This window comes from Seriola aureovittata, chromosome 23 (assembly GCF_021018895.1).
Source record: "Seriola aureovittata isolate HTS-2021-v1 ecotype China chromosome 23, ASM2101889v1, whole genome shotgun sequence".
NCBI classification, from domain to species: Eukaryota; Metazoa; Chordata; class Actinopteri; order Carangiformes; family Carangidae; genus Seriola; species Seriola aureovittata.
The window spans coordinates 9,725,026-9,741,833 of record NC_079386.1 but is presented as its reverse complement, the minus strand read 5'-3'; the positions used below and the strand labels follow the sequence as shown (position 1 = coordinate 9,741,833).

At 40.2% G+C, this 16,808-nt stretch overlaps 1 protein-coding gene across 1 annotated transcript in view; it reads right to left on the bottom strand.

The window, feature by feature from the left end:
- The window catches only part of LOC130164873 (phospholipid-transporting ATPase ABCA1-like), a 170,464-nt gene that overhangs the window by 55,521 nt on the left and 98,135 nt on the right, over positions 1–16,808 (bottom strand). The window contains exons 36-40 of the mRNA XM_056369863.1: positions 15,252–15,421; positions 10,488–10,665; positions 9,220–9,335; positions 7,542–7,686; positions 2,083–2,206 (exon numbers count right to left, since the gene is read on the bottom strand). Coding sequence (XP_056225838.1) covers positions 2,083–2,206; positions 7,542–7,686; positions 9,220–9,335; positions 10,488–10,665; positions 15,252–15,421 — 733 coding nt within the window. The remainder of the gene's footprint in view (positions 1–2,082; positions 2,207–7,541; positions 7,687–9,219; positions 9,336–10,487; positions 10,666–15,251; positions 15,422–16,808) is intronic.

Below are 16,808 nucleotides of genomic sequence, written 5' to 3'. Positions count from 1 at the left end.
CATTGTCAAAACAAAAATGGATTGCCAGATGTGCATTTTCTTTCATGGACAGCCAAATATAGCTATCTTTGTCAAAAGTTAGTGGAGAGGTGGAATTTGTCAGCTCTTTGAAGTGTTTTTGAGACATATTCATTGGTGAAAGCCAGCAATTTAAAATGCCACTTAGCCTTAAAAATAAAACATAAAAAAAATGCTGTCACCTATGTCATGTGAGGAAATTGCTGACATCCTGCACTTTTCATGTTGAAGCCTCTTTTGGCTAATGAACACGTAAGTAAACCTGTGACAGCCCCCGACTCTAATCATTTTCAATTCTGCTCTCTCTCTCTTTCCTCCTTCTCTCAGCTTCTACAACCCTTGAGCCCAAGGGGGGAGAGTAAGGAGACAAGAAAAACGAAAGCGCTTTTGGTCTCATTCTCTGGTAAATAGCCCCTCTCCACACTAGTCCTTTTAAGTTGTGATTGCTTTTTTCTTACTCCTCTCCACCACTGCCGCAAATGATTCCTCAAACCACTATTTCCTGCTCCATCTCTCTGCAGATAAGACTCCTCTTCCTCTTTCATGTGCCTTTTTGCCTCTTGATGGCCCCCTCAACCCTGACCTGACTCCACCTCTACAGCCCCGCTCTCCTCTTCTCTCTTTTGCTTGTCTAAATTTAATAGCCTACATGTGAGGAGTAGCTGGAGCTCTAGAGAAGGTTTGAGGGTTGTGCTACTGGTCAAATATTTTCTCTAACTTGTGGGATAAAGAGCTATCTTTTTGTGAAGAGCAGTGCAATGTCACTCTAAATGAAAGTAAAGGAGTTTGAGTGATTTTTTTCTGAGGCTCTAATACATGGTCAACAAGAGGAATAAAGTTGAGTTTTGCACTATTTTTTAGAAATGCTAGCAGCTATTGGATAGATTGTCCCTTAGCTTTTCATTTAGCAACATCATCAGGTCAAAATTCCACCTTGCCCAACACTTTGATTTGTAACCAAATTATCACAAAACTGGTGACATTAATGTAAAGGTGTACGCACAACTCACTTCCTCTGTGAAATGTCAATGCATGCTAGTTGTCAGACATGGAGACGGCAGTAATACATAGACGTTAGAATGATTAGTTACCAATATACATTCACTATAATAAACCAGCATGGATCACAAAAAGCCCTTTATAAATTCACAATAACAGCACAAGCTAATAGTTTGTTTTGCTAACATGCTTAACTAAGACCATGGTGAAGAATATACCAGCTAAACATCAACAGGATAGCATGCTGGCATTAGCATGTAGCTCTTCTTTTATATCAAGCACAGACTGTAAAATAACTGTAATCTGTTTAACCTTTTGAACCCTGTGGTACACTTTGTCTCTGTTAGTGATGATTTAAGTGTGTTTTGGTCTGAACTGGACTCAGTCTTCACATAACCTTGACAGATTATACGTTGCTTGAAAGTTCCAAGTCTCCTGATTCTATCTGTGCAAAGCATTTTAGGATCCACACATCAAGGCAACAGCTGCTGACAACGAATTTGTTCAGACTTGTGGGTATGTCTCAGAAGTATTTGGTGCAGTGCTACAGACCTTATATTCCATTTTTTATACCAAAAAATAAATAAATAAAAACAAGGCAAAAAAACCCCCATACATTCCTACCATGTTTTTGCTCTGTAACTTAGTTTCAGAACGTCTTATTCTAAAATCTAAAGAGTTGCAGTTTAAAGGAGACCAAGGTTACAACAGTAATCCAAAGAGTTGAAAAACAGTAACCGTTTTATTTTGGGTAAATTATTTTCAGGCTTGTGTTTCCACTGAAAGAACAGCACTGAGACTTTCTGTGAAAATGTATCAGTGTCACATGGTATCTTAAAATGAGGCAGATTGCTGTTCTGGTATTAAAATATAGTCACTTGAGTCATGTTCATTTGTACTGTATTATGAAAAATTTAACTATCTAACCCACTTGGCAGATGTTTTCATTTTTGTTCGAGGAAAGAATAATCTTGGAGCATCATATTACACAAAATTAATGATTAAAGTGGGCATTTTGTTTTCTCTGAGACTGGTTATGCTGTGATAGTGGTGGTGGCCTCTTACCAAAACTGCTGAAGAGGGTGGCTATTGCCTGGTTCTGGGCCATGTCAATAAGCCCTCTGCCCAGACAGAAATGTGGGAATATCAGCAGCACCTGCTTCACGATATTGTTGATGCGGGACACATTCTGTTGAGGCAAACAAACAAACACATAAGACAGAAATTAGTGGCATGCGAGCTTTGAATATTTGAGGCTCTGACTGTGAATGAGCCAGCACAAGCCCTTTATGTTGACTTGAATCAGCGGGGCCAGAGGCTCAAGAGGTTTAGAAGACAGTGTGTAGTTGCCCTGACGCAAGCGTGGATAATTAACAAACAACCTGCACTCCCTTTGCATGCTGAGCGCTGTTGTGTTGCGGGGCTCTAAGTGGCACGCTGAGGAAGCACAGAGCATCTAAGTTCATTTACCTTCTTGATGTTGGAATTTAGCGAACGTTACGGAACATACTGTGTGATCTGTGAGGGGGCACACATGCATAATGTGCAAACACAGACTCAGGTGAGCAGATGTTCATCCTTAAAATCATTACTGAGGGGAGAGGGAGCATCCAGAGACCAAAGAAACACTGAGAGGGAACAAAAAAAAATGTGGAAACACCTACAGGCACTCTGTGTGTCTGCTTCTTTTGTTTCCTCTGATACTGTACACAAGAACTGATAGGCACAAACACGGAGCAAAAGCATATTGTTTCACTGTTTTCACGAGGCATACATAAGAAAGAAATAATCTTATCTCAGGGCATTTCCTCACTACAAATTGTCCTTCTCCCCAAAACAGTTCGGTCCTTTTTCTCATCCCTGAGGCTACGATTCAATGCCAATCTAGTGGAGCAGAAAAGCAATAATTAATGAAATGAAGAGACGATGGACAAGCCTGTAGCAAACTGGTCTGAAATAAGGCAGGAAGTACAGTAAGTCGGGGAGGAAGGAAAGGGTGAGAGAGGAAAAGGCAGCGAGAGGAAAGACAAAATATTACTACATTTGGCGCGGCGTGGCGTTCAAAAGCAAGTTCATGCATTATGCATACAGCTTCATTGCAGCACAGTCTTCAAAGCCCTTGCATACATGGAGAGAGACTATAAATTCATCATTTCTGTTTTTGGGCGAGCCTGAGCAAAGAGTAGGTGGGGCAGGGACAGCAGTGCATTTTGTTAAAGCTGTGTGCAAGATTTCCAGATGATGGCTACTATTGTCGCAGAATTTATTCATGGATGCGTGTAACTGCTCTGTGATTTATTAGTTTCACAGAGTAAGCCTTCAGTTGGCAGCTGAGGATGAGTGCATGCAGCCTTATGATAAAAACAAAAAATAGATATTTTTGTCAAGTAATTTCACTGCATGTCTGTATACTTTTTAAAGGAACAGTTCAAAATTTAGAATCCGTGCTTATTAGCGTTCTCGCAGAGAGTTAGATTAGAAGATTGATAACATTCTCATGCCTGTGTGGTAAACATGTTTAGCTTACTATAAAGACTGGAAACGGGGAAACAGCTAGTCTGGCTCTGTCAAAAGTTAATAATGTCTGCCCACCGGCATCTCTGAAGCTCACTAATTAACACATTACATCTTGTGTTAGTAACTTCCTAGAGTCAGGTTGCCTGGCAGGTGGTTACAGCCAGGCTAAGTGTCTTTCTACACCTGTACCTTCTTGTACAGAAAAAAAAACAAGCAAGCTGTCTCCTGTTTCAAGTCTTTATCCTAAACTAAGCTAATCACTAGCTGGTTACATTTTTAGGAGATGTGTGAGAGTGGTACTGATCCTCTCATCTAACTCTCAGCAAGGAAACAAATAAGCACTTTTTCCAAAATGTCAAATTATTCCATTAAACCAGCGTGTTTGCCTCCCCTGCGCTACATCATCATGGAATCGGAGGCATGAGCAAGCCCCATCTTGGATAAACAAAAATTATCATTAATGCAGCTAAACATTTTTTAAAATGACCACTGGCAGAAGCTTCCTGTCTTTCTTAACATTTAAACTGTACATTACCATTCGTAACACGTCATACGAGGGCATTCGGGTCAAAGAAGACAGGAGAAGAAAGAAAGAAATCTAACTTGATCTTCCCTCCTTGTGGCAAAACATACAGTAATGTTCAAGATTAATAGTGGACACGTGCATATGTGAGTTTTTTTTTTTTTTTTGCATGAGTAGGTGGTCACTGGCCTCTCAGGCAGATACGAGAGCGAGATGAAAATGCCTCATTGATCACCGTGTCAAAGCGAACCTTCAGATGTCCGGCAATGTGTTCAACAGTAATTCATCACTCCTTTTATCTACATTTGCAGGTTTGCCTGAAGACTAAAGGCTGCAAAGAACTTCAATCACACTGATCACTAACCACACACATAAAAAATAAATTCCTATTCTAAACTGGAAGGGAGATCAGTATTCATAACATTCAGAATAAAACACTATGGATCGCATCATTAAAGAACAACAGTCTTTGTTACAGCATTTGTTGAACCAGTTTTTCCGGTTGAATTTATCATATATGTCCTTTCAACAGATAAACTAGCTTGATCTTTAATTAAATATAGAAACAAAGATCATTTTTCCACAGCTGCAGTTCTGAATCAGCAGACGGGGTTTTACTTAAACATGACATTAACACTATCTTCTTTACCGTTTGCATTTTGTGTCAAACACTTTTATCCCCCAGTCGTTAGCAAACGCACGTAAACACATACACACACAAGCACACACACACACACACACACACATGTTCATACATGCACCTCAAGGGATTTGCCTGTAGGCATTGCTGTTCTTTACATTCAACACTAAGCCTGTACAGAGAAAGAGAAAGTCAAATAAATAAACAGCAGCTGTGACCTTGGCTGAATGTGGCCCATCTGTCTGCCAGAGGAATGCAAAGAAAGCAAGACCTAATTTGAGATCAATACATGAAATAACACATCTTCTCTTGACTGGGTGTTCATCAAGGAGATCTAAGAGGCTGTTAGTCCGGGATGACAAAATGCTGTACAATTTTCCCCCCTCACGTTAGTGCTATGTGCTCATAAATCATTTTCAAATGGTTTTGAAGGTGGCATAGTCTGCGAGGCGCTTATCTGACCCATATCGCTACTTGCGCTTATTCCCACAGCACGACTTCATTCATAATGCTGGGACTGGCAATGAGAGCAGACAGAGACAATATATGGCTCCAACAGTCTAGTTAGATATTTTCTGGAGACAATATTGTCGGGAACGCTGTAAACCAGCTAATTCAGGAGTTTTTCGCTAAACTTAGTTCTTTCGTTGTCAGACATTGTGAGTGATTTTGAAAAAAAAGGGTGGAGAGACTCGTCAGCACAAGTCCTTGCTTCTGTTATGAAGAATATAATATAAAAACTGCTGCTTTTTATGTCTATTTTAAAACTGCCTGTCAATAAAGGCTGCTGGACTCCAATTACACTAGATGAGAAAGCATAGTACCTGGCCACACTGCCACACCTATAGTTTTATTCTGGAAAATCTGTCTGTGCCTGTGGTTATCTCTGAGTGGCACGTGGTGGAGGTATTGACTCAGACACTGCTCCAAGCATGCAAGGCAGGCTGGGATTGATGCAATCCGCAGGGAGCTGGACAGTCCTGAGGGGAAGAAAATCTCCCATTGGTCTCAAGACAAAACTGGGGCACAGAGTCTGTATCAGTGCAGCTCTGCTCTCTCGCTCTGTTACTTTTTCTATTTCCTCTCTTGGAAAAATGGTGCTATGCCCAAAAGGGATCTAGATTCACCCTGCGTTTTAAAACAGAGAACAGACTGAAAGCCTGTAGCTTTACATTTGCGCGTCATTGTTTAACTAATATCACTGCTGGGGAGTCTGAAAATGATAAGACGAAGCTTTGAAACAGTGGAAGTCGCAAAAGGGGAAGGCTGTATTGAGCTGTCATGTGCGCGATCTACCCTTTTTCTGCCAATCTGTGGCACATAAGGGCACCATCGTATCTATGTTAGCTATTTTCTGAAGGGGTCTGTTCCTTAGAGATTTCCGCTCCGAGCAGCGGACACAAGAAAACCTGGAGAGTTGCAACATTTGTTGATTGATGTTGACCCATCAGGTTTTCTTATCAGCGGTGACATCAAGTCAGATTAGCTGAATTATCTTGGACCCGTGTCCCTGTCGAGTCTCAGACAAACACGATCTCTGTCCCTAATGCCTTGGACAAGAGAAGTGCACAGTAAATCCATCCCTTTACACCGCCCGTGGGCAACATGCTGTCCATTAAATTATCACCAGTGGCGCCTTTTATGAGTAATATGCTCCACTAACACCGTATCAATAAATAAAGTGAACAACAAAACGGCAACGATGAAGTTTCTTTGAGGAGAGATGTACCAGCTGAAAATACAAATTGATAATGAACGCTGGTGATAATGAAATCCCGATGCAAATGAGGCAGCCTCGTTAGGAGACAGAAAACATCTCATGCCATCGCCGAGTGGCGCCAGAGGAAACGTCACGTCGAGGCTGGCGTGTCGGAGGGGACAGAGTGTGCAGGGACGTCTTACAGACAACATTTCGCTCCGTCTGAAGTGTCGGATCCGAGCTGTGGGAGACATTCTGATGAAGCATCAGATGTATGAGCAGCTTGTCAGTGAGTGAAGTGCTGTTAACAAGTAATGACGGATCAGCGCCAGACTAAAAATATCAAGTGAAAAAGATTCAAGTGTGGGTGATGTATGCTAATTGTGCAAATAACAATAAGGGTCTACAAATCAAATCAGACATATTTAGTTCAGACGGCAAATGAAAAAGATATCAAGAAAAGTAGATAATTTTTTCGCCAATTATCTCCACCTGTAAGGAACTGAGAGTCCTGGCGTTCACACAAATTGTAGTCAGAGTAGACCAATTTCTGCTCTGTTAATGAAATGTGATTTCAACTACATTAAAAAGTAAAATGACTGACATGTCAACACCTCCCTTCTCTTTCCTCTACAAAACTAACCTCTCAGTTTCTTATTTAGTTCTTTTTTTGGTGTCTTTGTCTTTTGATTCCCTGGAGACCGAAGCAGCTTGCAGTTAAAATGAACACTTGCTGAAAGATGGATGAGGAAAGTTCTCCGAAGACCCGTTTCTCACCAAACGATTAAACATTAAGAAGAATAGAGGAACTAATTCCTTTGAAAAATCCTTGAGAGGATAAAGGAAATATATTAAAAGTTATACCAGGTGGGTACATATTCCACCCACACGCATATGAAAACCTGTGCTTTGATGACACAGAGTGCTTATCTATGATTCAAGTCAATTAGCCATCCACTGCCATAGCTTCCAAATATAATTTTTATGTATATGGGAGATTTAATGTCTGTGCTGCTGTTTCATAGTAATTGCTCTTCTGTGGTGATAAAGTTGTGCCACTATATATGTATAGTGTATATGTGTTTCTCTTATTTTTCTGCCCACTCCTGATTATATATGAGTCTTTGTTTGTGGCTGCCACTTACATCATCGTCAAAGAGCTCCATAACAAAGGTGGCCACGCTACCGTTGATGCCAATAAAGAGGTTGATGCAGGTCAGAACCACGTAGGCTGTGCTGGGCACACTGAAGATGAAGGAGGCGGGATACATCATGGGGGTGATGGACCACCTAAATAGAACAAAACACTGTCACAGATACAAACAGAGAAGCCTCTGACCTGATTTAAACAAAACTATAGAAAAAGTTAGAATTACAGAGCTGACCTCCACTGCGATCTATACTCATTAAACACACTATCAGGGTTATCGTAACAGTATAAACCAACATTAAGTCTCCAGTCACTGAATCCATTCCATTATCAATTCATGAATGCAGATTACTAGGTCATCTGTGCTGTTCCATGGGTCCACCAGCCTCTTCTGATCATTTGCACGTCCAGAACGGGACCCGTAAAAGCACTGCTGCATGATAAAGGCCACCCACGCTTGTAGTTGAAGTGCAGCAGTGGTGTAATGTTTGTCTTGGTGGATATACTGTGGCATCCACTTCCCTTCATTTATTTGACAGAGTGTTGCACTGCAGATTAAGACTTTCCACACAAAAGATACGATGACTGTATAAAATATGATGCACTGGTACAGATTAAACTACTGGCTATAAAACAAGCTCCATCTAGACCAACTCAAACAGTAAAATGCTGCCTCCTCATTAGCGTATCAGTGATAGCATAATAATTCAATGACAGGCCTATCATATATAGGCTAATACACTCACAGGGGCCATTATTCCTGAATTATGAGAAGCCCACTTTTACTTTTGAGACTTGATGTCACTGATATTTTCAATTCAGAACTTTTACGCGTTACGGAGTATTTTATGTTTCAGTCTTGTAAACTGTGTACACGTGTAAGCGCACCACTACACCCCTGAAGTCAAGTATTGTAACCATTAGAGCATAGAATATTTCACATGGAGGAAATAATTGTCTAAATTAACTTTTTATTAGTGAGTTTGGTCTGAACTCTGGAAACGTAATGGACTAATTTGAATGTGATGATTGTAATAATGGCTCATTTGCAGGTCTATTGAAAAGGTCAGTCCCAAAATCACTGACTTCACTTCTGAATTTTGGCTTTGCTTGGCTTTTTTTTTGACAGTATCACAGATCTGGCAGATCATGTTGGGTCTAACACGTGAACATAACATATTGACTTTAGTTGGCTCTCAGTTGGGGACACAGAAAGACAATGCTGCAACAGCATGGACATAGCACTGATGCTATGATCACCACAATGGCACAGTACAAACGTATTTGTATGAATAACACGAAATTGTGCATAATTGTTATCAACTATAGTCGAGCGTCATCTTAACTATAGTTTATGTATTACACAGATATTTTGTCAATCTTGAACTTATGTTAGCCTTATGCTTGGAACGGTATGTTATGTATGATAAGTTCTTGCTCTGAATTATTCTGTACTGATGGTCTCAAACTAAAGCCATCTTTTCTGCTCCCTAAATATCCAAAGGGATTTAACTAACGCCATCAAACTTTGCTGATCAGAAAACTGCAGTCCCCGTCAAGCCAAATGCGTCATAAAGCTCCCTACAACCGAAACTTCAGCCACAGAATTGGAACCTGTTATCACTCTGAAACTTTAACGAGCACATTTTTCAAAAAGTTTTTAATGTACTTACCCATACAGAATAAGCAGCAGAATCAGAGCAGGCAGGTTGGGAGGGGAAACATATGCTTTTTGTTGGAAGCAGAGGAAGATCACAATCACAATCAAGCATGGGATGATGTAGTTACACTGTCGGAACAAACACAGGTAAATAACATAAGTCTCTTCCAGCAGAAGAGGCCTGTCCGCTCTCTAGGGCATTCCTGAATATTTCAAAATATTGTATGCTTTTGACATTTTTTTCCAGACAAACTGAAAGGCTGTGTAATTCTGTCTAATAATTAGCACTCACATATACCTTGCTTAATTTTTCTAATTAATTCAGTGAATAACAGACTCATCCGACTGTCTCATTTTTGGGGCAAGTGAAACACTGAACTGAACAAATGTACAATTCTTATAATTATTTTCAACTAAGAGACTAATATCTATTTAATATTTGTTTAAATCCATTCAGTATCAAAAATAAAGCTGGAAACAAAAGCTTAAGAGCTGAACTAAAATAAGTGATGACACTACTATCATACATTCAATTTTGGATTAATATTCTCTTTGTCTGCAGAGCGCTCTATAAAACAAATCCACTGTTTTCCACTGGTGGATAAATGATGTAGTAAAGATAAAGTAAATAGAATGTAGCAAGATACTATGATTTATTTACTATGATTTATTTACAGTTCCCAGAAAAAGTTTACACCGAATTATTAAGGAGCTTTCAATCTGGATTTCCTGTATTATATCTATTGTTGATAGAGCTTGCATGCTAATGCAGAAAGCTCCGGGCTAGAATCATTAGACTGGCTCCTTAGGTACATTTGTCTTCAACTCAGACAGCATTTATCCACCGTAATGATGAGCGCCCTGATGCCATTTCTTTACCAAAGGTACCTGATAAAATGTTGACTTCCATTATGCCTCAGGGAAACTGCTGGTAAGCCTGTTGAGCGTAACCAGCAGGGGTAGCTGCTGTCGATAATTACGTCTCAGCCAATAACTGCTGCTCAGGTGAAGCTTTTCCCAGAAGCCAGTGGTGTCAAAGCTACATTATCAATTACAGTAGATGGATCTTTTTTTAAAATATAGCCGTAGGAGGAAAAAATACCTTCGGTATAGTAGAAGATTATCAAACTAGGGTGAAATGAGGCCTGTGGTGCTGAAGTCCGCCTTCGCTTTCCACTTTCCAGATTTACTTTATTATGTAATAAAGTGGGAAAACTAAAGTGTACCTCAAGAAGCATTAGTTATGAGGTGATACAGAAGCCTGTCAAAACAGGTACTTACCATGTCCCAGGCAAAATTGGCCAACCAGTATACAGCTGGGTTTACTCCACTGACAAATTGCAGATGCTTGGCTTTGTTCACCCGCTCTTGGATGAGGAAGAGGACAAAGCTGGCAGGGATGAAGGACATGGCAAAGATAACGCAGATGGACACCACCACGTCAGTGGAGGTTGTGGCCCTGTTTGATTGAATAGAGCACAGCAAACAGGAAGTCAACGGGAGAGCTATTACTGTGTACAGGGACAATGACAAAGAAGAAACCAAAATAGGTGCAGAGATTAAACTTTGTCCTGGACATATTTGTAAATGTTTCATTTGTTAGAAGACTATTTGAGGATATATTTTGATTCAGAATTATCCTTTCTGATGAGAGCAAGACAAGGCCACATAAAAGGAAATTACGTCATTAAAACTCAGGTAACTTTATTTATAATCTACCGTTGCCACTGGGCTTTCACATGCTATAATATGTAAGCCCTTACCTTAGGGTGCTGTGAGGTGCTTTGGAAAAAAAAACTGTCCACATGATTTGAAATATGAGATATCTTTATGGAATACAGACCTTTAGCTCAATTGAAATCTAAATTAAATGGTCTCATGATTTCTACGAAACTGATTAAAGTTCTAGGGAATACAGGCTCACTTGATTTTCCATTTCAGTGGGCAGAAGCCATCATTATATACCACAGCATTCACACTGACTTTGTCTGCCAATATTCACTAAACCAAAAGTATTAATAATCACCACACTGACATCAGTGAGAGTAACAGAAAGGTATAGCAACTTAACACTGTGCTGTGGGCAAAGTGTATTCAAGACTGTCACTGTTAAAAAAAACATATGACTGAATAAAAGTGAAGAGATTCTCTTGTCACCAGGAAATGAGCCAGATGACACTTACAGAGTTGAAACAGCATTTGGCTCATTCCCTGTAATGCAACCAACAGATTATACTTATTACTTCGCACTGTTAGGATACATTTAAACAATTTTTCTTACACTTGCAGAAAGAATCTATATAACTAATGTTGTTAGTATTGATGACTTAATTAGACAAGCATTACATAAATGAATGGAAAGCAGTGACAAAGCTGTTTGGGCATAATAAACAAGCTTTTGAAGATCACGATGAGCCAATTCCTGTTGGTCTCTTGGCAACCCAGTGAAAAGAGGAGGAAAGTTAAAACCTCTTATATCTTGCAGCCTCCTTATTTCATGCTTGAAAAGATTTCTCCCCCAAAAATCTGACCTTCATTTCACTGTTATATATATAAATATTCATTCACGCCATCATAGCTTTGAAAATGCCCTTCATTGTGTCTGCTCAATTAGCATTGGATAAAACTGCATTGTATTCTTTTAACCCCCACCATCGTCCTCACCCTCAGCCAGCGATAATCTCTCACAAGACCTCCTACTGCTTAATTAGCATATTAAATAAGTTACCCTGTGTGGCTACATGGCTGTATTTATCATCGCCAACCAGATGCAATTAGAACATAAATATGAAATCATTCAGCTCAGTGGGTGCCAACCCACATTTCAACAGGTTTCAAGGGCTGTGTGCTCTGGTTGGGTGAGGAGATAATGCACTGTAAGGGACGAAGCTGTGAATGATCTAACCCTGAATGCTTGACGCTGGCTAATTGCTGTGAAGAAGAGGACAAGCAATCTGCTAATTAACTAATAATGGAAGAGCAAGAAAGATGAGCTGTGGGAGTAAAGTTTGACAGTATGGATTGCTTTCTGCTAGTTTTTTTAATCACAAGAGCTGCAGGGCAGAGTCTTAAATGTTATAGTAAAAGGGGGGCTAATTAACAAATCTGAGGCCCCAGGCACAACATTCAGGTCTTTATTTGCATTATGCAACATTATGTAAATAATGTAGAGAACCCATTTTGACAGAAGTATATTACAATAAATTTGGCAGCTTAACCATATATGATTCTTAAATGGGATATTTTTGCATATAGCACGCACAAATCAAATTACGCATCAAATTCAACAGGGTGGTAAGAAGTAACAGTTTCATATTCCTCAGCATTTAAGAAAAAAAACACATTTCTAAAGATGATGGTGGAAACTAGGCCCTGTTTTAATGCTACTGCAGAAGAAAGCGCAGCGGCCTCGGGCTAGTTAAGTGGTAATTTTGATGGGCGTAGGCATCGACTTTTGTTCCACCCGCATCCCTCCGCAGTTTTGTGGCACATGACATCACTTGCATTGGAATTGGCTGTGAAGCGCACTAGAGGGGAGTGTCACTTCAAATTAGATGGTGCAATGCAATTTTGGTGCCCAAAATCTGGTGAGGGAACAGGCCATTAGCGATGAATTATTATCGATGTAACAGCTCTAGCAATTGTCTCTCCATGATATTAAGGAGGTGTCAATGAGAAATATAAATTCATTTTTAAAGCTGAGGTCCCGTAAATTTTAGATTGCTTTTAAAGGATAGAGACATTTTTGGGTTTTCGGTGGCTCTGTTAGCTCTCTGTTATTCAGGGGCGACACAGACGAAAACAGCACTTTTCACAAACTTCACTTGGGCTGTCAGCAAGCAAGCAAATTATAGTACAGTTCACAACCTGACAGAGGGCTAACTACAGAGACCAAAAAAAAAATAAAAATGAGGAATTTTTAGCTGAAATGGATCTTTTGACTCGTCATGGCATTAAAAGCACTGGTACTACTAATAATGTCAACAATGGCTCAGTTCCATTTAACATGAGGTGTCCTGGTCTCGGCATGCACAATAACATGACCCTGAAAGGTGTGCGTTTAAAACGGAATGCAACCGTGATTAATCTGCTTTTTCAAAATGTCTGCCATTAAAAGGTCTAAAACTCCATTAATCAACAGCGCCTTAGAGAGACCATTATATGCTTGAACTTTCTACGGTTTCAACAATCCAACGTTCACCATGCTCACAACACAAAGCACAACTATTATATTATGCATACAAAAAGCAGTATTAAATAATGTTTTGGCCACTTGGGGGGAACATAACATTTTACAATTTATTCACCTATAAATTCTGTTGCAGGTCTTTAAAGGAGCTATTTGTAAGCTCTGCTTTTGCTACATAGCCAGCGTTAGTATTAGCAGCTCTTTACTCACCAGTGTAGAGGAAGAATGTATTTTTGTCTTTTAAATGCAATGATGGCTGAAGCTCTTTGTAGGGCTTGTAAGTGAACAAAACTATAAGCAAAAAAGGTCTTATAAACTCTGTAGAGCTGAGAGGAACTGAGGAGTCTGGTGATAAGTCGCTGCAGGTTTGTCAGTACCGGCAGCATCATTCACAGTACACGTTGTCATTTGATCCATTGTTCATATAAAAATAATTAATAAGTGGAGCTTTAACCAACCCCGTTCCATAGTGCTTAGTTATCTGTTCAAGTGGTCTCTGCCCTTTTCCCCCATTCTTTCCTGATATCTGCACGCTTATCCAACAATGAAAGGATGTCAAGGGTAATCTGGAAATCCTAGTTCATAAATTTTAGTCACCTCACACTGCACAGAGAAGTAGAGAGGCAAAGAGGCTCATCCTGAATCTACGGTAGGCAGGCCGTCGTAATTATCTCCTTGCCCTGGTGCAGTCTTCCTCTCTAACTCAGAACCGTCGTCAGCACCTGATCACTACATAAATACCTGACTGAGGAGTGGGCTGGATCAGCAGCGGAGTGTAGAATAAAACAGCTACTATGTGGGGATTGGTAGCAGCTACTGAATTGCCTGTATAATGTAAGGAGTTGTGGTTATGGCACTGTTATCGAATTTGCTGCAGCGGGATGTAGTTCAGTGGCTTTCCATTAAAAGTGTTGATTATATTACGGGTGCAGAACGGCCAAATTGCAAAACATTGATGATCAGTGATGTTGAAGAATACGCACCAAAATCAGTGGTCTTAACCACAGAACAAAACAGTGCACAAGAGAGCTGCTAGATCTATATGGTATGAACCAGTATGTTGTGATTTAGCACGTCATTAATCTTGACTCTCATGGGGAGCGGCTCCCTTGCTAGCACTGGGACAAGGCTTCAGACAAAAAATGCTATATCCTCGTACAGATCTCCCATGGGCCTCCGAATCTGTGCATACTCAAACAAATCCCTCGTCTATCTATCTGTCTTACACTTTCTATTGTATTGTCTCTAACTCATCTGTTCTCCCTTTGTCCGGGCTTTCTCCCACCCCACTGCTCTGTCCCTCTCACTCTGCCATATCTCTTTCAATTCCCAAGTCACCATCAGTCTCTCCCTTCTGTATCCCATGATGCATTGCTAGAAAAATCCAAAATTGTGTCTTCCGAAGAGAGAAAAAAAATCGCACCATAGCAGCAATAAATGTTGAAATTCCAAGGAGGAAACTGCAGGCAGGGTTTGCAGAAGCAGTTTTCTACAATACTTGCAGCACACACTGTGAACGCCGCCGAACACTTATTTAATCATGTTAAATCCTCAACATGCTCTGCACATGTGTTATCAGTATAGATTTGAAATGTTAACTTCAACATACAGCCTGCTGTCAGCATTTAATGCTAACAAGTTTGGTTTCACCGCTAAATGTCGCTATACACTATATTTTACATTTTAGAGTTCATGTTCCTGCCCTGTTTTTCTGACCTACTAAGGCACAGAAAATGTAATCACGACTACCAGCAAGGATTTTTCACCTTTGCTCTACAAAGCTGGAATATAAACTTCCTTCATGCTGTCTAAATCAGATCTAGCCTTTAACCTTTGTTTTTGGTCTGATGACTCACATGGCCGCATAGGAGAGCTGCTCCTTGGTGAGGTTGAGGGGGTGATTGGACACGGAGATGCCGTACTGGCGGGGATTCTGCCCTGGTGGCAGATTTCCCCTCAGGATGGCGTTGTTGGCAACACTGAGGAAAGACACCATGCCGTGCCATGCCTGGTTGTAGAACCACACCTGCCGAGGTAGAGACAAACATTAGCACCGAGAACAGCATGTAGAGGCTTTGTGGTTGCTTCAAATGTCTCCTAGCAACCACATCTGGCACTACCATGGAAGATTCATTTGGCAGTGGACAAATAATGGAGAAGGATTTAACACGAAGGTTGTTGAAAAGAGAGACAATTGAAAAAGCCGTGAGTATGGACCAGATGCAGATGAAATAATCGAATTTATTTTCAAAATGGCGACCCAGTCATCTCCCATTTTCCATTTTCTTCCCCCCATTTTCTCAACTTGTGTCATCCCAGTTGCATTTTAACAGCTAAGTTGTAAAACCATCTGTTGTGAGGGGCTGTGTTATCACCAATATGGCCACCAGGAAGTATATCAAAGCACTTGTAAACCCTAGGAAGAAACTGAGAACTCATAGGCAGTGACAATGAGTTGCTGTAGTGAGATGCGCGGTGCAGTTTTGTCCTCCTATTGCACGTTCTCATAGATATTGTCTATTCAGTATTTTGTTGTTTCTTATGATACAGTAAGAGATAGATAAATAGAATAGATTTTGTCCACTTAGTGAAATAAGGGCTCTCTGAGGAGAGGGGTCAAATCATCTTTCAAACATTTTTGAGGGGGGTCAACATATTGTTCTATAAGAATAAGCAACAGAGCTGACAAACATTTCATTTTATAGAAGATAAAGTTCTGCGATGACTAGCAAATCCCAATGTGCCCTGGCACGCGATCTTGCAGAGACAATAAAAAAATAAAAACATTTTCGCACACTTTCTTTTAATGTAAGTGATTCTCTGAGTCTGTGGCTGCTGGGGTGTAGAAGAAAAAGAATGGATGAAAGAGAGAGGGAGTGAGAGAGGACTCCCCGCTGATATTGCAGCGTTAATTAAGAGTGGATGGTGTTTGAGTGTCAGCCTAACACAACACTGCATCACAGAGGCGGATATGGAGAAACTTGAGCAGACACACAGATGTGCATGCTCATACATACGCTTGTATCTCTGCCTGTTTGCAGCTTCTTTTCTTCCTCCCTCTGCTCTTGCCGTATATCTCAGGCGCACAGATTGACAAAAACTGATATTTTCCTTTAAATAATTCCTTCATCTTGTAATTTCTGCAGCTAAAACACCATTTGATGTTTTCAAGATCACAGTAAAAGGCACAAGCTTGTCTGCTACTACTTTAAACATCAAATTGTTGTAGTGAGGAGGCACAACTCTGATGAGATATTAAAGTTTACTTTTATTTCTAGCTATCAGGAAAGTTCAAGGTTGTGCTTGCACTTATTAAATTTAATACAAAATATGATTTTAATTATTGAGTTGCACACCCTTTTATAATCTCTGCAACAGACTGAAGTGTCATATCCTGACTTTATAGCAATTTA